The sequence below is a fragment of the Chlamydotis macqueenii genome, chromosome 2, assembly GCF_036417535.1.
Source record: "Chlamydotis macqueenii isolate bChlMac1 chromosome 2, bChlMac1.mat, whole genome shotgun sequence".
Lineage (NCBI taxonomy): Eukaryota > Metazoa > Chordata > Aves > Otidiformes > Otididae > Chlamydotis > Chlamydotis macqueenii.
In genome coordinates this window covers 163,549,083-163,568,563 of record NC_141557.1, presented here as the reverse complement: position 1 = coordinate 163,568,563, position 19,481 = coordinate 163,549,083, and the positions used below count along the sequence as shown (strand labels likewise).

The 19,481-nt window shown below is 72.0% G+C and overlaps 2 protein-coding genes across 4 annotated transcripts in view; one reads left to right on the top strand and one right to left on the bottom strand.

Annotated features, from left to right (window-relative positions):
* The window catches only part of MROH1 (maestro heat like repeat family member 1), a 43,979-nt gene extending 35,383 nt beyond the window's left edge, over positions 1 to 8,596 (top strand). For all 3 annotated transcript variants that reach the window (XM_086741392.1, XM_086741391.1, XM_086741390.1), the window contains 9 exons: positions 927 to 1,064; positions 1,685 to 1,799; positions 3,566 to 3,712; positions 4,923 to 5,111; positions 5,368 to 5,520; positions 5,628 to 5,762; positions 6,003 to 6,105; positions 6,538 to 6,603; positions 7,910 to 8,596. In XM_086741392.1, the coding sequence (XP_086597518.1) occupies positions 927 to 1,064; positions 1,685 to 1,799; positions 3,566 to 3,712; positions 4,923 to 5,111; positions 5,368 to 5,520; positions 5,628 to 5,762; positions 6,003 to 6,105; positions 6,538 to 6,603; positions 7,910 to 7,995 (1,132 nt within the window). In that variant the 3' untranslated portion in view covers positions 7,996 to 8,596. The remainder of the gene's footprint in view (positions 1 to 926; positions 1,065 to 1,684; positions 1,800 to 3,565; positions 3,713 to 4,922; positions 5,112 to 5,367; positions 5,521 to 5,627; positions 5,763 to 6,002; positions 6,106 to 6,537; positions 6,604 to 7,909) is intronic.
* Positions 8,597 to 9,503: 907 nt separating this feature from the next.
* BOP1 (BOP1 ribosomal biogenesis factor) overlaps positions 9,504 to 19,481 on the bottom strand; it is a 62,294-nt gene continuing 52,316 nt past the window's right edge. Inside the window, exons 4-16 of the mRNA XM_086741393.1 lie at positions 14,516 to 14,670; positions 14,264 to 14,381; positions 14,067 to 14,168; positions 13,637 to 13,849; positions 12,986 to 13,147; positions 12,548 to 12,628; positions 12,308 to 12,377; positions 11,185 to 11,317; positions 10,880 to 11,060; positions 10,512 to 10,800; positions 10,265 to 10,349; positions 9,917 to 10,024; positions 9,504 to 9,789 (exon numbers count right to left, since the gene is read on the bottom strand). Of these exons, the coding sequence (XP_086597519.1) occupies positions 9,636 to 9,789; positions 9,917 to 10,024; positions 10,265 to 10,349; positions 10,512 to 10,800; positions 10,880 to 11,060; positions 11,185 to 11,317; positions 12,308 to 12,377; positions 12,548 to 12,628; positions 12,986 to 13,147; positions 13,637 to 13,849; positions 14,067 to 14,168; positions 14,264 to 14,381; positions 14,516 to 14,670 (1,851 nt within the window). The 3' untranslated portion in view covers positions 9,504 to 9,635. The remainder of the gene's footprint in view (positions 9,790 to 9,916; positions 10,025 to 10,264; positions 10,350 to 10,511; positions 10,801 to 10,879; positions 11,061 to 11,184; positions 11,318 to 12,307; positions 12,378 to 12,547; positions 12,629 to 12,985; positions 13,148 to 13,636; positions 13,850 to 14,066; positions 14,169 to 14,263; positions 14,382 to 14,515; positions 14,671 to 19,481) is intronic.

Below are 19,481 nucleotides of genomic sequence, written 5' to 3'. Positions count from 1 at the left end.
TGCCGGGACACTGAACGCGTGCCGGACTCCCCGCCAGCCTGGGCTTTGCACGAGAGCGGGGCGAGCCGGCCCAGCCCGCGCTCGCGGTCCTTCCGCGTCTCCTCCTCCGCTCCTCGTGCCGTTGCCCCGGCAGGCGCTCGGCTTCGGCCGGCGTGCGTGAGCCACTGCTCCGGGCGCTCGTCCCTGCGGGAACGCCGGCCCCATAACGCGCACAGACGAGCACGGTGCAGAACCGCCGGAAGCCTGGGGGCTGGCGGCGGGGCGGGTGTTGTTTTCCGTCGTTACCCTCCGCTCGGGACGTGCGAGAGGCTGCCCTTCGCGAGGCGCTGCTGGAGGACGTGGCTGCGGGGACGTGCCCCCGCCCCGCAGCGCCCGGGACTCGGCGAGGGGGCGACGGTCCCGCCGGCACCTGTCCCGCGTCACCGCGCGTGGCCCATCCCTGGAGAAGCCGGGACAGCAGGAGCCCGGCTCCCGAGCGGGGAGCCCTTCGCGTCGGGACGCCAGGTTGTTTGCTTTGTGCGTGTAGTAGCTGCGTTCCTCATGCTTGCGCTGAAGGCTGAGACTTATCCGTGGCTAATATTTGTTTTGTTTTGACAGGATAATGTATGTTTCCCATATGTTGCTCTGCGCTTGCAGCAAAATAATCCCTACCTATAAAATATTAATGCAAAAAAAACCCCTCCTTAGAGTAGTTCTGGAGTTCTTTACTTCGCAGCCTATTGTCTTGGATGGCTTTAGCGGCAGGCGTCGCGGCGCGAGTGGAAGTAGCCGTGAGTTATGGGCTCCCCTCACTCCGGCGAAAGCCCTCGCATAACTCATCCCGTCCTCACGCGCCCCGCGGCCTCCCGGCGCTCCCCGGGCGAGCGTTCCCCGCAGGGGCTGCGGGGCGGCCTGCCCTGCCCTCAGCGCCGCGCCTCTCTCCGCAGCTGCGCCGTGGAGACGCTGCAGGTGATGCTGGCGCGGGGCGGCAGCGAGGAGGTGGCCAGGGCCGTGGGCAGCGCCGGCGGCTGGGAGCTGATGGCGAGTCCGGAGCGGCACCACGACGGGATCGCCCTGCTCGCCGGGTAAGGCGCTGGCGCCGCGCAGCCGCTCCTCGGGGCTCTCCTCGAGCTGCGGCGCGGGAGACGTCCTTGCGGTTCCCCGGGGATGGCAGCGGCACCCAGTCCCCGGAGACGGCTGGCGGCTGCCCGTGCTCCCCGCGGCTGCGGCACAGCCCCGTGCTGACGGCGGCGAGCTCGGCGCGTGGCGGCGAGGCCGAGGGGCGAGCGCAGCCCGCGGTCCGGCTCGGCAGAGCCCGGTTCAGCCGGGGACTCCGCTGTCCCTCCACCCAGCGCCATGAATAGCTCTTGGACGGCTGCAGAGGAGACGAGCGGTTTGGGATTTTCCAGTATTTGCAGAAATGCTTTATTGAACCTCCTGAGCGCTTGCGAGCGTCTCATCCAAAACAAAATCCCTCCGGCCTTGCCAAGGTCCGCCGGGCAGGCTGCTGCCAGGGCGCCCGGCGCGCACCAGGCCCGGGCTCCGTCCCGCCCCGCGCGCGGTCCCCAGGCGGGCGGGTGGCAGGAGGGGACGCTGCCGGGCCGCGGCCGCCGGTTTTTCTCTCCTGGTTCCACGCGGCAGCGGGACGCGGAGGCGCGAAAGGCAGGCAGCGAGCGCGGGTGACGCGTGCCGCTTCTGTTCGCAGCGCGATGGCACGCCACGCCGGCCCCCGCCTGCCCCTGATCGTGAAGAACCTCATCCCCACGCTGAGCAGCGTCTTCGACAGCCAGCGGGTCACCACCACCGCCTTCTTCGCCGAGGTGAGTGGGGTGTGGCGCGGCGCGGCGTGGCGCGACGCGGCCCAGCCACCGCTGCGGGCTGGCTCCCGGCCGGCCGTCTGCCCGTCTTCGCCGGCGCGGCTGGAGGGCAGCCGGGCCGGGGGCGAAGCAGCGGCGGGGCTCTGCCCGTGCTCCCCGCCTTCCCGCCCCTCCGGTGAGGGGATGGCAGAGCCGCGCTCGCGGCAGTCCAGCTCTGAAGACATCACCGCCGTGAGCCAGCAAAGCGCGGCGGGGCCTGACGTACCGCCCCGAGGAATGAGGTGACTCAAGTCCTTTCCCCTCGCCGCGGCGCAGCCGGCAGACCGAAACCCTAGCTCTCCCTCCGTGCCACCTCGCGCCCCGGCCGCTCCGGCGGCTTGCGTTACATAAAGGAGCGCCTCATGCCAGCAGCACGGCGCTCCGTCCCCCGTACAAACCACCCTTTAAATTCTCAGCTGCTGCGGCAGCCCGGGATTAGGCCGCTGTTTTTATTTGCTGTTTGGCCGGGGGAGCTGCCGGCCCGGCTCTTGGAGCCCGGCCCAGAATCTGCTTCAGTTTTGGAGCGCGGTTGGCTCCCCGCGTCCTTCAAGGGTTTAAAATAGCAGCTTTGCCTCGGCGCGGAGCTGCAGGGGAAGGAAGCGCATACCTGTGTCTCCCTCTCCCCGCGCTGATGAGGTGAGAGCTCAGTCCCTTCTCTCCGTGCCGTGCCGGTGACGGAGATGACAGAGGGGAAGCTGGGAGGGGAACGGCCGCTGGGCTGGAGCGGCAGGCGGGCGGGCGGCACGGGGGGCTCCGTCCCAGCCCCTGGCACCCAGGGGCGGCTCTGGGGTGCACGTGGCCGCCGACGGCCCTGCCGCACGCGGGCGTCCGGCCCAAGCTCCGTGCCTGCACCGTGGTTGCCCGCGTGCGGGTCAGGCTCTGGGGCGCCGGCTCCCGTGCCGTAGTGTCCCTCTCGTGCCGTGGTGTCCCTCTCGTGCCGTGGTGTCCCTCTCGGCCCCGGGGGCTCCTGGCTTCTCCGCAGCCGCAGCCGGTGGTGGTGGGTGCTCCTGCCGCCCCCGCCGCTGCCGGTGGTCAAACCTCCTTTCCGTAAAGTGGCGCCTGATCCATCCGGGACGAGCTGGGCCCCGCTGCGGAGGGCCAGCGGCGCTGCTTGGAGCACGTCCCGCTTCCGCCCGCGGCTGTCCCCAGGGCCCGGGTTTGCAGGGTCAGCGGGGGAGCCGCCTGCCGCCTCCCTGCAGCCAGGTCTCCAAATCCATCTCCTCGCGTCTCTGCCGGCCGCTCCTCCCCGCGCCGCTGCGGGAGCGAGGAGCTGCTCGCCAAAAGCTCCGCTTCCGCTGTGCTTCGGCCCTCCGTCCCCGTAAACGCCCCGACTGCGCAGCCCGCTTCACCTCGCCCGGCGGGCGCGCTCGGGGCGAGGATTTACCTTTCGCGGGCGTTTCCTGGGTTCCTCCCGGCTGCCGGTGCTGGCCCGGGCTTCCCACCGCTTCCCAACTTGGGATCCTCGCTTTTCCTGGTTGACACCTTAGGGGTTACTGCGGGTTCCCCAAACCCAGGCACTGCCTGGGGCGCGGGGGCTGCGCGCTGCCCCGGCCCCGTCTCTGGATGGCGTGGATACGGAGCGAGGGTCCGAGGGGAGCCGGGGCGCAAATCCCGGTCTGCTGGGGCTCTTTCCTGGCGTCGGGGGACAGGAGCGTCTGAAAGGCAGCCGGCGTCTCCCCCGCGGCTCGGGGGCCCCGTCCTGCCGGTGCTGAGGCTCCCTCCTCCTTCAGCTCCTGGGCAGTAACGTGGTGAACGACCTGATGCTGCTGGAGACCGTGATGGACAACATGACCGGGCGGCAGAAGGACGCCTGCACGCTGGTGCGGATGCTGGCTCTGCGCGGCCTGGGCAACATCGCGTCCGGCTCGCCGGAAAAGGTGAGAGCCAGCTGCGCCTGTGCCAGCCCCTGAGCCCGTCGCTTTCCTGCTGCTCCGGTGGTTTTGCCGGACGACGAATCGATCGGTGCAAGCAAAGCGATGCCTGGCCGGTGACGGGGATCGGGCAGGCAGGGATCGGCGTCTGCTCTGCGGCGCGCGGTCGGGGCAGTTTGTGCCGGAGGCGTCCGCGGAGCAGGCACGGGGCGCTCACGCTCGCGGCTCTTCGCTGTGAGGGTGCGCGGGGCGGCTGCTCCCCGCCCGGCTCCACGTGCACCTTGCAGGGGGCTTGACCCCCCCTTTTCCTGCGCGGGAGAGGAGCCGGCACCGAGCACCCCACACGCGTGGGAGCACCGGGTGCTGCCGTGACCCCGCGGCTCTCCTTACCTGGCGGCCGCGCGGCGGCAGCAGGTGCTCGGCCCGTGCCGAACCCCGGGGAGAGGTCACAAGCGGGCCAGCTCCGAGACAGGCAACACGCTCCCTCGGTCTGCTGCTGAAATATCGGTAGCTTCTAAAAATACCGACGTAGCCGGCCAGAGCCGCTGCTCCGGCAGCGCCCGGGCCGCGTGGGCCGAAGCGCAGCGTCGGGGAAACGAGAAGCCAGCGGCGCCGAGGGCGCAGCCGGCGAGGATGAGGAGGGCAGCCGCCAGCCCGTGCAGTGAGGGCGACGGCAGCAAAGGTGCAGCTCCTCCTCTCGCCCCAGCGAGCGCGGCCGGGTTTCCAGCTGCATCCCGGACCGCGCTGCGGGTGCGCCCGTCCCCAATCTGCTGGGGTGACCGGGGCGATGCCGGCCTGGCGAGGCGCAGCTCTGGGAGCGCTCCAGGACCCAACCGTCCCCAACGGCTCAGGGGCGGCGTCCGGCCGCCCTTCCTCGCCCCTCCAATGGCTCCGTGAGCCGCACTGGGAAGCACGGCGTAGTTTGCGAAGCCGAGCTCTTGGAATTCAGCGCTGGCAGGCTTAGCGTGGCTCACGCGGACGTGATTTCCCCCTTCGCTGCGTGTGCGCCGGCTGTAACGACAGCGAAACGCCGCGCCGGTGGTCGCGGCGGGAGGGGAGCGGTGGCGGGGGTAAGCAGTTACCCCGCGCGATGACTGGCCTGTGCCCGTGACGCGTTGCCCGCGGTGGCCGTTAATTTAAGTCTCCTCCCAGCTCTCTCTGCCCGCAAGGGGACGCGTCCCCTCGGGTCCCACGTCTCTCGCCGCTTCCCTCGCAGGTGAGGAAGCACGGGGCCAAGCTCCTGGCGTCCATGGTCAACGGCATGGATGACAAAGACGACCCCCACAACCTGGTTGCGCTGGAGGCCATGTCCGGTCTCTCCAAGCTCCTGGATCACGTGGAGGAGAGAGACATCCAGTCCATGCTGCTCCACATCGCCATCAGGATCCGGCCCTTCTTTGACAACGTAAGGGCGGCGGCCCGGCGAGGCCGAGCTCCTGCCTTCGCCGGCGCGGCCGAACCGGCTCGTCTGCCGAGCCGGGGCAGCGGGAGCCTGCTGGGATGCTGCGGGGCGCACCCCTGGGTGCAGGCAGCGCTGTGGGGCTGGGGGAGGAGGTCGGGGCGCCCTGATGTCCCCCCCGCCCGGGCTGCGAGGCAGCGGGTGGCCGGGAGGTGGCCGGCGTGGGTCGGTCCTGAGCCCCGCTCATCCCCTCTGCCCGCAGGAGCAGCCCGAGCTCCGCCAGTCGTCCATCGTGCTCTTCGGCAACCTGACCAAGTTCAGCCAAGGTGACTGCGAAGTCTTCTTCGAGCAGATCCTGAACGGGCTGGTGACGCTGCTGCTGCACCTGCAGGACCCGAAGCCGGAGGTGGTCAAGGTGAGCGCCCCGGCCGGCGGGATCAGGGGTCCTCGGCCGCGGGGCGGGGATCCTGCGCGGTGCTGAGCTCTGCAGCGCACGCCGCAGCCCCCTCCTCCGCTCCGCAGGCCTGCAAGTTCGCCCTGCGCATGTGCGGCCCCAGCATGGGCTGCGAGGGGCTGTGCGAGATGTTCCTGAACCACCTGCGCGAGGGCCGCAGCCTGCACTACGGCGAGTTCATCAACAACGTCTGCAAGCACCTGGTGAGCCGCTACCGGCGCCCGCGGCGTCGGCGCTGCGCGGGGCTCGGCGCTGCCCGCGGGGTCGTGCGGGGGCTGCTGGTCCGTAAGGCCCCCGGGTGCTGCCCCCGAGGGCGCTTCCCCCCAGCTCGGGCGTGCTCCTGGCCTCCCCGGGACCCCCGCGCTCCCCGGAGCCGGCGCGGGTGCGGCGGGCGGCCGGTTTCGCGCCCCGCTGACTCCCTGGGCGGCTCTGTGCTCCCCCAGATGCAGAGCTACCCCGAGATGCTGCACCGCCTGGTCGTCACCAACCTCTTCTACTTCAAGAGCAGCTGGGTGGACATCCGAGCAGCCGCGGCCATGTTCATCGGTACGGCTGCTCCCGCGCCGCTCCCCGGGCTGCGCGCGGGCGTCCGCTCCCCGGGAGAGCCGTGCGCCGGGCCCTGCTCCTGGGAACGCCCTCCGTCCCCGCTCTGCTGCTGGCCGTGGCCGCTCGCCTGGGGCCTCCGCGTCCTGCAGCGCGCCGGCCTGCGCCTCGCTGTGCCCGGGGCTGGGGCTGGGCACGCGTGCGGTGTCCCCGGCTGCTGCCGGCGCCCCGGGAGGTTTTCTCCGGCCGCTTGCCGCCAGTGCTGGCTGGGCGCGCGGCGCCTGCCTCGTGCCGTGGCTCGGGTGACCGCCCGCCATGGGCGGTGCCCTACGGACCCCGGTTTGCGGCGGCGGCGTGCTGCCAGGACCCGTCCCTGCGCGTGTGGGGCTCCTGGGCGGGCCCCAGACCAAGCTTGACGCCAAAATTCTTCCTCAGGCTTCCTCGTGCTGCACGTGGACGAAGACCACTCTCAGCAAGTGGACCTGGACCAGCTCATTTCGGGTGAGTGGCAGCGCCCGCCGCCTTCGGTGCTGGGGCGCGGGGCCCGCCTCTGCCCGCGGGAGCCGGCGCTCAGCGCCCCGAGATGGGGCTCCCCGGCCTCCGGCGCTGCTGTGCCCCACGCTCCCGCTCGGCTCTGGGGCCGGGGGCACCCGGGGAGGGGCAGCTTTAGGCCATCGGAGAGGGATGAGGCCGCAGCGGGATCGCGCTCCCTCCCGGAGCGCCCGGGATGAGAGGGAAGAGGTGAGGGGACACGGAATGTCCCCGAGCTCCCGGTCAGCCCGCGGGGTCGGGGGCTCGCGGGGCGTTTGCGGTGGCGTAGCGTGAGCAGGAGCGGGCTCGCGCGGTTTGCAAGGCGTTAACCGGCGGGGGCCGAGCTCAGGGCTGCTGTGAAGGGCTAATAAAAAGTCGACTTGAAGCTGGTGGCATTTTGGAGCAGAGTTAAGTAATTTTCCTGGATTTCAGGGATTTTTTCCCTGTCACTGGTGACCTCATAGTATATAGTAATGCATGGAAACTTTTGGATTGTTCCAAGGGAGCTTAAAAAACACTAAAAAAGGAAAAACTATCTTTCCGTTGGCTCCCTGAGCCCTTCCAGAAGAAAGAGGCCTGTCTGTTTGAAACAAGTGAAAGATAATCTGCCTGCCTCTGAGTAATCGCTGGAGCGAGCAGGCCCGGCTTGGGTTGCGCGAGCTTCCCGTCTTGAGTGGCGCGGGGTCCAGGGGGGCTGCGGCGCTGCCGGCCCGGGACCCCCCCGCGCCCGGGCTCGGCGAGGCGCGAGGATGCCGCGAGCGGGCGCGAGGATGGGGGGAGGCCGCCTCGCCGCCGGAGCTGGGGGTCCGGAGCGGGGCGAGCGCTCTCCCGCGCCGCGTAAACAAGCTACTGGAAAAATGTGATTGTGCTTTTACTGCGAGGAAAAACTACCTGGAGCGTTTTCGTACGCCCGGGAGCCGTTCCAGGCGTTAGGAAATCGCGCTGATAGGGGAGCCTTGGCCCAGCGAGCGTCTGCGCAGGGCCCCGGGGGCTCCCAGCCCCGCTCCCCTCCCCGGCCCCGGACCCCCGCGCTGGGGCCCTTGCCCTCCCCGGGACGGTGCAGGAGGAGCCCCAACGGCTTGAGCCCCGCGCCCCAGGAGCCCCCCGGTCCCACCGGCGCTGCAGCAGCCTCCGCGGCCTCATCCTGCGGCCGTGGCATCGGGCTCGGGGCTGGGGGGTCCTGGGGGGCTGGAGGGGCCTGAGGGTGCCCCAGCCCGGGGCAGGGGTGGGCACGGCCCCGCAGCCCCCCGACGTCCTTGCGCTCTGCTCCCTCCAGCCCTGAACCTGCTCCTGAAGGACCCCGTCCCCGCCGTCCGCGTGAAGGTGGCAGAGACGCTGGGCCGCCTCGTCAGGATCCTGTGAGCCCGCCGCGCCCCGGCTCCATCGCAGCAATAGTTGGGTCGGCTCCGAGCCCCCAGCCCCCGCGGCCTGGGGTCCCCGCGGCCGCTGCCACGTCTTCCTGCGTCGAGCACCCGCCGGAGCCCGGCTCACTCATCGTCTTCCTCCGTTCCCACCGCCCGCGGGAGCCTGCCCGGCCCAGCGCCTTCGTGCCCCTCTCCTGGCCGGGCTCGGCCTCACCCCGGCTTCGCGGCGGCTGGAGGACGCGGGGGGCGCGCGGCCCCTCTGCGCAGGCTGCGGCACGGGGTCCTGGCTGGCTTGGGGGGGTGGGGGTCCCGGGTGGGGGGACCTGGGTGGCGGCGGGCGGAGGGAAGGGGCTGCGGCTGGCCTGGACCGCGGGCGGGCAGCGGCCCTGGGCTCCCCGCGCGGCTCCCGCTCAGCCAGGAGCGGGACGGAGCCTGAGCCCCCCCGCCCCGGCTCCCCCCGGCCCCTCGCCCCACGCTGCTGCTCCCCGCTGCTGAGTGGGGGGTCCTGCCCCCCCCGGGGCTCCGCTCGGTGAACGTGCCCGTCCCCTCGACGCGCGTGTACATAAACGGATTTTTAAATAAAGCGCTCTGCTCCTCCAGCGTTGTGCTGGGGTGAAGGGGGGTGGCAGCGGGGGCTTGGGGGCGCCTGGGGGCAGGGAACGGCGCGGGGGAAGCCCCCGTCGTGCCAGGACCCCCACCGCAGGATAAATATCCCCTCCCATGCTGGGAGGACGTATACGTGACAGCGGGGGCAGGGGGCTGCGCAGGTGCTGCTGTGGGCGCTTGCTCCGCACCCGGAAGCAGCCGCGGGAGGTGGGGGGTGGCGGTGGTCCCGGACTGCGGCCTGGCCGCGCTCCTCGGCGCTCAGCGGCGGCGCCTGCATCCAGCAGCGCTGGCAGGGGCAGTGGCGTCAGTAGGGCTCAGAGTGAACGCGCCGGGGCATTAGAGCTGCTGCGAGGGAGCGCCCCGTGCTGGGGAGAGGGCTCGGCGGCAGGGGCGTCCCGTGAGCTCCGGGCCCCGGCACGGTGCAGCCGGTGCCCGTGGGCTCCGCCACTCCCTCGGCCGCTGCCGGGCCCCTCCGGCACACGGGGCTCCTCCGCTGGGACGTGGGCGGGGGGCAGCCAGGGCCCTGCTCCCCCCACCTGGGTGACCCCAGGGGCTATGGGGATGGGGGGCGGGTGATGCTGGGGTGGGGCCCAGATGCATTTTGGGGGCTGGCTGCTCGCCGTGTGCCCGCGCTGGCTGCCCGGGGGCCGGCTGCGAGGCAGCGGGTGTCGGGGGTCCTGTTGGCGGGTGCGAGCGGGCTGGAGCTGGCGCCGGGGGCGAGCGGAGACCCCGAGGGCACCTTCACCCCATCCTCTGCCCCCGGCAGCCGCGTCGGCTGGAGGGCGCCACGCTGGGCGGGGGAGGCAGCGGCACCCGGCGGGATGTGGCAAGGGGAGGGGGATCCACGCGCCCCCCCCGGCGCGGGCCGAGCTGGTGACGCAGGACGGAGCGGCGCGGGGCTGTAACAAAAAGCCTTTAATGAGAAAAGCTCCGGGCTCTGCGCGCCGCAGCGGCGTTCCCGGCAGAGCGCGGCGGGCCTGGCGCTGCCCCTCGGCTGGTGGTGGGCCGGGGGGCGCGGGCACGCGCCGGCGGCTACGTGTAGAGGCGGACGGTGCCGTCGGCGCCGGAGGAGAAGACCCAGGGCTGCGTGGGGTGGAAGAGCACGTCCAGGACGCCCAGGTCCAGCGTCAGCGCGTGGCCCTTCAGCACCTTCACCGGCACCAGCAGCGGGTTCTGCAGCAGGTCGCTGCGGCGGGAGAGCGCGTCAGCGCTGGGCGCTGGCTCCCTCCCGCCTCCCCGGGACCCCACAAACGCCGCGCCCCCGAGCGGCGAGGGGCCCCCACGCCCAGCCCCCGCGGCGCCCCGCTACGCACTTGTAGACCATGCCGTGGCAAACGATGACGGTGCCGTCGTCCGAGCCCGAGGCGAAGAGCGGGTAGTGCTTGTGGAAGGCCACGCCGCGCAGCGCTTTCTTGTGGTGCCTGCAGCGACGACGGGCGCGTTCAGCCACCGCCACCGAGGCCGGGGGCCCCGGGGGCTGCGGGCGCACGGGAGCCGTGACGCCCCGACGCGCTGGGCGGGGATGGCCGCTCCGGCACAGCCCCGCCGGGCTCCATCCCGCTGCCAGGCCCCAGGAGAGGGCACCGCCCCGGGAGGAGCCCCCGCGGGGTTTGGGGGCCGCGGGCGGGTTATCGGGGAGCAGGCGCAGGCCCCGCGCTCACCGCAGCAGCTGGTAGGGTCTGGTGGAGAGGTCCAGGTCGAACCAGGCCAGCTTGCTGTCGTAGCTGCCGCAGATGACGTTGTCGCCTGCGAGAGGGAACGGGGCGTCGGCGGGGTCGCCGGCGACCCCCGGGGTGTCCCGCCAGCACCCAGCGCCCCGCCCCGCGCCCCAGACAGCCCGGCCGAGCGGGACGCTCCGTCCCGGCTTACAGGAGCCGGCAGCTCCGGGGGGGCGCGCGGGCCGCGTACCTCCCGGGTGGATGGCCATGCTGGACACCCACTTGCAGTTGGTCATCAGCTTCTTGGTGAGCTCCTGCTTGAGCAGGTTGTAGACGCGGACGTAGCGCTGGGTGGCCACGAAGAAGTAGGGCCGCACGGGGTGGAAGAGCACGCACTGCACCAGCCCCTTGCTCTTGCGGAAGGGGTTCTGGCTCCAGCGCTTGCTGGTCTGGTGGATCAGCACCTGCATGTTGCCGTTGTCGGCCACCACGCTGGCGAAGTAGTCGCCTTTGCCGTGCCAGGTCACCTGCTTCACGGCCTGCGGAGAGCGGGGCGTCACCCGCCAGCCCGGGGACCGGCCCCCCGCCGGCCTGCGCCCGCGGGCCCCCCGGCCCCACCTTGCTGTGTCTGACGGCCAGCCGGACGCCTCTGCCGTGCTCCTCCGCCGTGGCCGTCACCCACTGCACCGGCTGCACCCGCTCCTCGTCCGGCGCCGCGTAGGACTCCAGCAGCTGGTCGGTGGCCCCGTAGAGCAGCTTGTCCCCAAGGCAGGGGTTCACCAGCAGCACCGACTGCTCCCTGCAGCGCGGGACGAGCGGAGGGGTCAGGGCGCCAGCGGGGAAACCCCTCCGCAAGCCCTGGGCCACCACGGAGCCGGGGCCGCGGGGCTCGAGGTCGGCGGAGGCCGTGCCGGGACACTCACACGCCGACGGCCACCAGGCAGACGGTGGGGCTGGGGTTCCAGGCGACGCTCTTCACCACGCCGCCCACGGGCAGGGTCTTCATGCAGCGAGCCGTGCACACCTCCCAGAACCGCACCGTGCAGTCGTCGGAGCCTGCGGGGCAGGACGCGCTGGGCCAGGGCCAGGGCCAGGGCCAGGGCCAGGCACGGCTCCCCCCGCGACGCCACGGGGCTCCAGGGCACGTCCCCAAAACCGGAGGGGAGAGCGGCCCCGAGCCCCGCAGCACAGCCCGCGCTGGGAGCAGCGGGAGGGACGCAGCCGTGCCCCAGCGCCCGCGACTCCCAGCAGCTCCGGCAGCGCGGAGGCGAGACGTGACCGGGGGCCGCTGCCGAGAGAACAGGCCCCCCCAGCGCGCTCCCCCAGCCCCGCGGCTCTGCCCGCCGTCCCCCCTCCGCAGGCGCACGGCTCCCGGCACAGCTGCTGTGCTGGCAGCACGCCTGGCTCGGCTCAGCGTGCCTCTGCGCGGCTCGGCGAGCTGCGAGGTGCCGGCGGGCAGCTCCCGGGGCCGGCCCGACGGGAGCAGGTAGCCGAGCGCGCGTCCCCGCGGGCCGGGTTATTTTTAACGCCTGATCTCAGCCGCTCTCCCAGCCCGGGGCCAGGAATTCCACGTTGTGCAACCGCCCGACGCGGCGGCCACCGGGAGCTGGCGGCCCGGAGGCTCCAGCGCTATAAAAAGCACATGCGCCTCCGCGGGCCGTTAAACTGCCATCTGCTCTCCATCTCCAGCCGCGGCCGCTGCCGCGCGCCCCGCCAGCCTCACTTTCTCCACTGCGGAGCGGGAGGGACGCAGAGCTCCTGGGTGGGGTCCCGAGAGCGGCTGGAAAAACCCACGCAGCCTTCCGGAGGCCACGCGCCTTCGCGCAGGCTGGGGGACGCACGCCGCGGGCGCGGGCAGCCGCAGGGCTCCCGGGATGCTCCCAGGGATGCTCCCAGGGATGCTCCCGGCCTCCCGCCCAGGCCGCCCCCGCCGCCGGCACCGGCTCTCACACGTGCACAGCCCCGCAGCGGCACGGGGCCCAGCTCCGGCGCCGGGGCCGGGCCGGCGGCAGCCGGGACGCCCCGGAGCGGGGAGCGAATCCTTACCCGACACCAGCCACTGCCCGCTGGGAGAGACGCTGAGGCAGCGCACCAGGCTGCTGTGGCCGCGGTACACCTGGGGAGGGACACGAGGGGGTGAGGGCCCCACGCAGCCCGCGGCTCCTCCGTGGGGAGCTCCCCGAAAGCCGAGCTCTGCGCGCGGCCGAGCCCCGTGCACGACCAGAGCGGGGATCCCCGCTTTTTTCCTGGGACTGCACCCTGCCCCGGCTCCGCGCAGCTGCTCACCAGGGCCTGGGTGGTGGGGAAGGGCTGCAGGTCCCGCGGCTTCGGCAGCTTGGGGATCAGGTCCTCGGGGTCCACGTTGACCTGCGAGACGCGGGCGGTGAGACGCAGCCGGGCCGCTCCTCAGCCCCCGTGCCGGCCCCGGCGCTGGCGCCCCGCGTGCACGGGCTGCCCTGCGGCCCCGCGGCGGGATCCGGCGGGAAAGGCCCGGGCTCCAGGCCGAGTCAGAGGGGGATGCAGGACAGCGCTTTTGTGAGCACGGGCGCGGCCCTCGCTCCAGCTCAGCGGCTCCGCAGCGAGCGGGACTGGCGCTGCGGGCAGGCGAGGGGCGAGGGGCCTTTGGGAGCAGCAGTTTGTGCCCCGGAGCGCCGCCGTCCCAGAGGCCGGCCTGAAACGTCCCGAGGCCAGCGGGGTGGGGGCGGGGGTGGGGGCAGCCCTCACCCGCATTTTCCTCTGGCGAGGGCAGAGGTAGAGGTCGAGGCAGCGCTCGAAGCGCTCGTGGATGAAGCGGGGGTAGGCGGGCACGGCCCGCAGGCACCGGTACTGCTGCGGCACGAAGTTCAGCTTCCGCTCGGCCGGCTCCTGCTGCTCCCAGGCCAGCTTCTGCGGGGCGGGGGGACGGCGCTCAGGGGGCTGGCAGGACCCCGGGCAGCGAGGCGTCGCTGCCCCAGCCCCGGCGCACCCCCCGAGCCCAGCAAGAGCCACCCCCCGGCCGGTTTCTCCCCGGGGAGCCGCCACGCTCACCCGCTCTGCCCCAGCACCCCGTCTGCCTCCAGCCGAGCCCTCCCCACCCGGATGAGGTTTGGCTGCCCGATTTTCTCCCCCTCAGCCCGGGCGGGACGTGCCTCTGTACGGCCCCCACACCAGCAGACCCCGCAGAGCCCGGCGGCTGCACCTTGCTGTGGCAGGGCTCCCTGCGAGGTGGCCCCGCTTCCGTTTTTATCCCAGCGGCTGTCGTTTTCCTGGCGAGGTCTCGGCTCGACGCGGTCCCTAGGGCGCCCTCCCCGGCACAGCACAGCCCCCCCCCCCGCCTCGGGTCCCCGGCACCTCCTGAGCCCCCCGTGCGCCCAGGGCCGCTCGGGGCCCCCTCACCTCCTCCTCGCTGAGCAGGTACTCGGGCGGGGGGTTGTAGGACTCCTCGTGCCCCGGCAGCTTCATTTTGGGGGCCGGGACGTGCATCTTGTGGCGGCCCAGGATGGAGTTGGGGTCCTCGTGGGCCCAGAGGTCGTAGTAGGTAGGCGTGTCGTCCTTGGGCTTTCGGGGCTTGATCCAGCCCATCTTGATGGCGTGGACGAGCTTGGAGACCTGCGGGGCGGGGGGGGCTCAGCCCAGGGGCGCGCCGGGCCCCGCGGGCACGGGGAGGAGGTGCGGGATGTGGGGACGGAAGCGAAAGACGCCGAGCGCAGCTCTGCAGTGCCGCGGCAGGGCCGGGCCGGGCCGCCGTCTGCGTGGGGGGCTCCAGCGGCGAGCAGAGCTTGGCTTCGCGCGCCCGGCTCGCCCCCGGCGCCGGCAGCCCGCTCACCTTCTCCTTCTCGACGAGGGAGGGGATGAAGCTCCGCTTGTCGGCCGGGCGATTCGTCACCGGGTGGATCATCACCTCGCGCGTGAAGAAGTCGACGGCCGGCTGGGGAGACAGAGACGCACAGGCTGCGCTGCCCCGGCGCGTCCCGGGACAGCGCTGCGCGGGGAGCGGGCGCTGAGGGCGTGCCGCACCCCCACCTCGTAGGGATCGAAGTGGACGTCCCCGAATTGCCCCTTCTGGAGCCGCTGCACCAGGTCCACCTGCTCGTCTGTCAGCGTGATGTCCGCCCCCGTCATCTTGTCCTGGACCGTGCGCCTGCGGGGGAGCCGGGGGGGGGGTCGGGGTCACAGATCCCGCGGCCACAGAGCCCCCGGCTCCCGAAAACGCGCCGGGAGACCTGGAGGCGTTACAAGCCCCGTGCAGCGCGCGGCCGCCCCCGCCCCGCTCACCAGTAGTCGGGGTTCTCCATCTTCTCCAGGAACATGTCCAGCTCGTCCTTGTTCCGGACGGGCTTGTAGATCTTCCGGCCCTCCAGGTCGTAGCCGACGTGCGGGAAGTCCTGGTACCACTCCATGGGGATGTTGCCCACCGTGTTGCGAATGTCCTGGAGGGGAGCGGAGGGACGGCGGCGTGAGGGGCGGGCAGGGGACAAGGGGACGCGGCTTCAGTGCTGGGGGGTAAAAAGGAGGGGGACAGGACAGCCCAGCCGAACCCCGCTCCCTCCCATCTGCAGGACAAGCAGGAACGCCGGCGGGAGCCGCGCAAACCCGGCTGCGGGCTGATGCGGGCACACGCCGCTCGCCCTTCCCGGCTGCCCGTACCGGGAGCGGGGAGACGTCCCCCGCGTGCCGGGGGCTTCATCCCTCCCCTCGGCTCCGCGGCCGCCGACGTCTGTGCGTGGCCGCGAGTCCCACGTCCCGGTGCGCCGGCGCAGAGGGGCGGTCGGCACCACGGGCGCGTTTCGGGGACGCCGCTGGGCTCCGCGTCGCCCGTCCCCGACGCCGGCGGGGAGCACGAGGGGCGGCTGCCCTGGTCCCCAGCAGCAGCTCGCACGGGAACACACCGCAGGGAGGGCTGTCCCTGCCCCGCTGCCGTCCTTGGAGGGACGGGGACGGAGGAAACGCCGGAGCGCCCGCGGCCACGGCGAAGTCTCCCAGACGCCGAGGTAGTGCCGGTGGCCGGCGGGCAGCGCGGATCTCCAGGCCCGCCGCCGTGGAGGGCAAACCCTGCTCCTCGCCCACCCGGCCGCGTCCCGGCCCGCGGGGCCGGCGGGGTCCAGCAGGAGCAGGGGGCCAGGACCCCGTCCCCAGTTACGGCCGCAGAGGGAGGAGGGCGCGAAGGTGACCTGCGCCCCGTACGCCCCGCGGTCAGGGGCCACCCTCGCTGCGCCGCGCCGCGCCATCTGCTCCCCATAAACACCTGGAAACGGCGCGGAGCTGCTCCAGGAGCCCCGGGAAGGCAGAGCGCCGGGATCCCCGCCGGACCCATCCATCACTCTCCGAGCGGACGTCGGCGCAGGATGCGCGCAGCTCCCGGGGGGAACGGGGCAGGAATTTCCCCCCTCGGCACCAGCAAGAGCCGGCCCCGTCCCGGGACGCCGCTGCTGCTCTTGGCTGGAGGCCGCGTGCTGCTGGGGCACGGCCCGACCCCGGGGGCTTCCGATTCGGGAGGCGATGCTGGAGCCGCTCTGCTTCCCCGCGGGGACGCGGGCAGGCCGGGCGAGAGGGCTCCAGAGCATCGGCGGCACGGATGCCCGGGCGGTGACAGGGGGACGGGGATGCAGTTTCTCCTGCAGGGCCGCAGCGGGCGCAGGGCCGCAGCGGGCGCAGGGCCGAGCCGGTGTTTTTAACGCCCTGGGCCGCTGCCGCGCGGGGAGCCTGGAAGCCAGACTGGGCGTCTCTTCCCGAAGGCCGGCTGCGCTCTGCCAGGAGCTGCGGACTCTCGCAGGAATCCCTGGGCGCAGCTCTTGCCAGGAGCGGAGGCAGGATCCCAGCAGGCCGGGAAGGTTTTCTCCTCAATCGCCGGCCCCAGGGACCCGTGCTGGCCGTGCCCCGGCCGCACGCTGGCGCAGGCCAGACCCCGAAACGGGAGACGGCACGGCCTGGCAGGGAGGGGCGCGGCGCCGGCAGGTGCCCCACGCGCTCGTCCCGTCCCCGGCGCCTACGTGTCTGGCACAGCGCCCGCCGGGGACGACACGGGCTGTTCCCAGATCTGGGATGGGGGTCTCAGCCCCCACAAAATCCCGTGGGGACGCACGGGCCTGGGGCCACCACGGGGGACAGCCCACGGCAGCGGGATCCACGTCCCCCTCGCAGCCCCGCGGCGCGGAGCGAGGAGCAAATTCCTCCCGGACGGAGCTGCTGAAGCGGCGCGGAAGCGGCCCGGTAGCCGCGGGGCCTGCGCCGCCCCTCCACCGGCCTCCCGCACCCGCTGGGGCAGCGGGGCTGCCTCCGTCCCGTTACGGCAGCGCCTCCCGCCAGCCGGGCCCTCCGAGCGGGAGCGGGGAGCCTGCAGCCCGGGCGCGAGGGACTGCCGTCACTCAGCCTCGCGTCTGGAAGTTGTTCTTGGATGGGCCCTGGGCATTCCTAGACGCACATTCCTGGCAGCCGGAGAGCCTCGTAGGAAAGATTCTTCTCTTGAAAATATCCGGTCCACGTGGAGGAGAAGGGGGACGGGGCGGGCTCAGCCCTCCCACCCTCCGCCCTGCAGCGCGGCGACGTGCCCGGGGGCCGCAGGGTGCGGGAGCCAGCGGCCGAGGGGATCCCGGGACGGCGGCGGGGGGCATCTCGCGCGTCCCCCGAGGCCACCGCGGCGCAGGCTCCGGCACCCCCACGCGCACCTCCCGTCGCAGCGGGGCCCTCGAGGGTCCGGCACCGACACCGGGCACCGTCCGCAGGGAGGGAAGCGCCGCAGAGCCCGGGGTCAGGGCGGCGGCAGGAAAGGCACCCCCAGCGCCCCACGCCGCGCAGGGCCGGGGCGGGCAGGGCCCACGGACGGGGGGGGGCAGGTTTAAAGGGGGGCACGAAAGCCCAGCCGCACCGCGGCCCAGCGCCGGGTCCCCCGCGGGCAGCGCCTCCGCGGCGGCAGGGAAGCACGCCGTGGCGGGGACGGTGGCAGCGGGGAATTTCGGGCTCCTTCGCCACGGCTCCGCAGCTCCCAGCTCTCCCAGCTCTCTCCGCCTGGGAGAAGGCGCCGGTGACCCGCCAGGGCTGGGATGGCGATGCCGAAAGTAGGGCATCATGGAAGCTCGCCGGGAAGCCAGGAGAGCCGCAGCCAGGGCCGGGACGCTGCGATCTCGGGCGCCAAACGCCTCTGCTTGTGTCAGCCCGGGGTTTTCCGAGCTGGTGCTCCGGCCCGGCCCGGGGCTCAGCATGGCGTCACGCAGCATGGCTCTCCGTCCCGACGCGGAGCAGCTGGGCCGCACGGTGACGGACGTGCGCCTCAGCGGGAAAGGCCAGCGCAGGGGACTGCGCTTGGACGGAAGGTGCTGGAGAAATCGCGCTCGTTAGCGGAGCTAAGCGAAAGCAGATGCCACGGGAGCCCGGCGTTCCAAAGCACACAGCGGCAGCGCCCAGCGCGCCCCGGGAGACGAGAGCGCGTTCCAGCAGCTGCCGCCGCTGCCCATTCACCGCCGTGGCGCGAAACGCCGGCTCCGCCGCCAGCACCCCACGCGGAGCTCCCGCCGCGGAGCCGCCGCTGAAACGCAGGGGAAACCCCAGAGCTCGGGGGAAACGGCAGCTCCCGTTTCCGGCCGAGCCAAAACGCCGCTTCCCAGCGCAGCACACGCGCGCGGACGCCGTGAGGCCGCCACGCTGCTGGGCACTGCCAGCGTCCCTCTCACCAAGAGCGGCCGCGTCCCTCGCCGAGCCACCGCAGCCCCCCAGGCCGTGGCTGTGCAGCCCCCCTGCCGGGGACGAGGGTGCCTCCGGGGTCCCCGGAGCAGGGCCCGGGGTGTCCCCGTGAGCCCCTCGACTCGCGTGCAGAGGACAGAAACGCCCCGGTGTCCTTCGGCCCAGCAGGACGGGCGCGGGGACCCCCGCTCGATCCCCAAACCCTGCGCCCCCCCAGGAGTCCGCTCGAGCCGCCCGTGCGGGCACCGTGAGTGGCGCGGGAAGGGGAATGGGGGCAGGTCTGGGGTCGGTGCTGGCCTCTGCGGGGTCAGTGGGGCCGGTTTTGGGGACAGGTTGTGGGGAGAGGTTATGGGGTGAGGTTATGGGGACAGGTTTTGGGGGCAGGTTGTGGGGAGAGGTTCTGGGGAGAGGTTCTGGGGAGAGGTTATGGGGAGAGGTTCTGGGGAGAGGTTATGGGGTGAGGTTATGGGGACAGGTTTTGGGGGCAGGTTGTGGGGAGAGGTTCTGGGGAGAGGTTCTGGGGAGAGGTTATGGGGAGAGGTTCTGGGGAGAGGTTATGGGGAGAGGTTTTGGGGACAGGTTGTGGTGGCAGGTTATGGGGACAGGTTTTGGTGGCAGGTTATGGGGACAGGTTTTGGGGACAGGTTCTGGGGAGAGGTTTTGGGGAGAGGTTATGGGGAGAGGTTCTGGGGAGAGGTTATGGGGAGAGGTTCTGGGGAGAGGTTATGGGGAGAGGTTTTGGGGACAGGTTGTGGGGAGAGGTTCTGGGGAGAGGTTATGGGGGCAGGTTTTGGGGAGAGGTTCTGGGGTGAGGTTTTGGGGAGAGGTTATGGGGAGAGGTTCTGGGGTGAGGTTATGGGGAGAGGTTATGGGGAGAGGTTTTGGGGACAGGTTGTGGGGAGAGGTTCTGGGGAGAGGTTATGGGGAGAGGTTTTGGGGACAGGTTGTGGTGGCAGGTTATGGGGACAGGTTTTGGTGGCAGGTTATGGGGACAGGTTTTGGGGACAGGTTCTGGGGTGAGGTTATGGGGAGAGGTTCTGGGGTGAGGTTTTGGGGACAGGTTTTGGGGAGAGGTTCTGGGGGCAGGCGCAGGCTCTGCACCCACACACACCTACGGGGCTCCCGACACCCGGGGAGGACATTTCAGCCGATCACGGCAGTGGGCGCGCGGCAGGCGGGCGCGTGGGGAGAGGTGCGGGGGCAGCGCCCGAAGGGTTCACGCCGCCCTCTCTGCCCCGGCAGGGCACGGATCTGCTCTGGGATCTGCTCTGGGATTCGCTCTGGGATTCGCTCTGGGATCTGCTCTGGGATCTGCTCTGGGATTCGCTCTGGGATCTGCTCTGGGATCTGCTCTGGGATCTGCTCTGGGATTCGCTCTGGGATCTGCTCTGGGATCTGCTCTGGGATCTGCTCTGGGATTCGCTCTGGGATCTGCTCTGGGATCTGCTCTGGGATCTGCTCTGGGATTCGCTCTGGGATCTGCTCTGGGATCTGCTGTGGGGTTTGCTCTGGGATCCGCTCTGGTCAGCAGCAGGGCACGGATTCACTCTGGGATCCGCTCTGG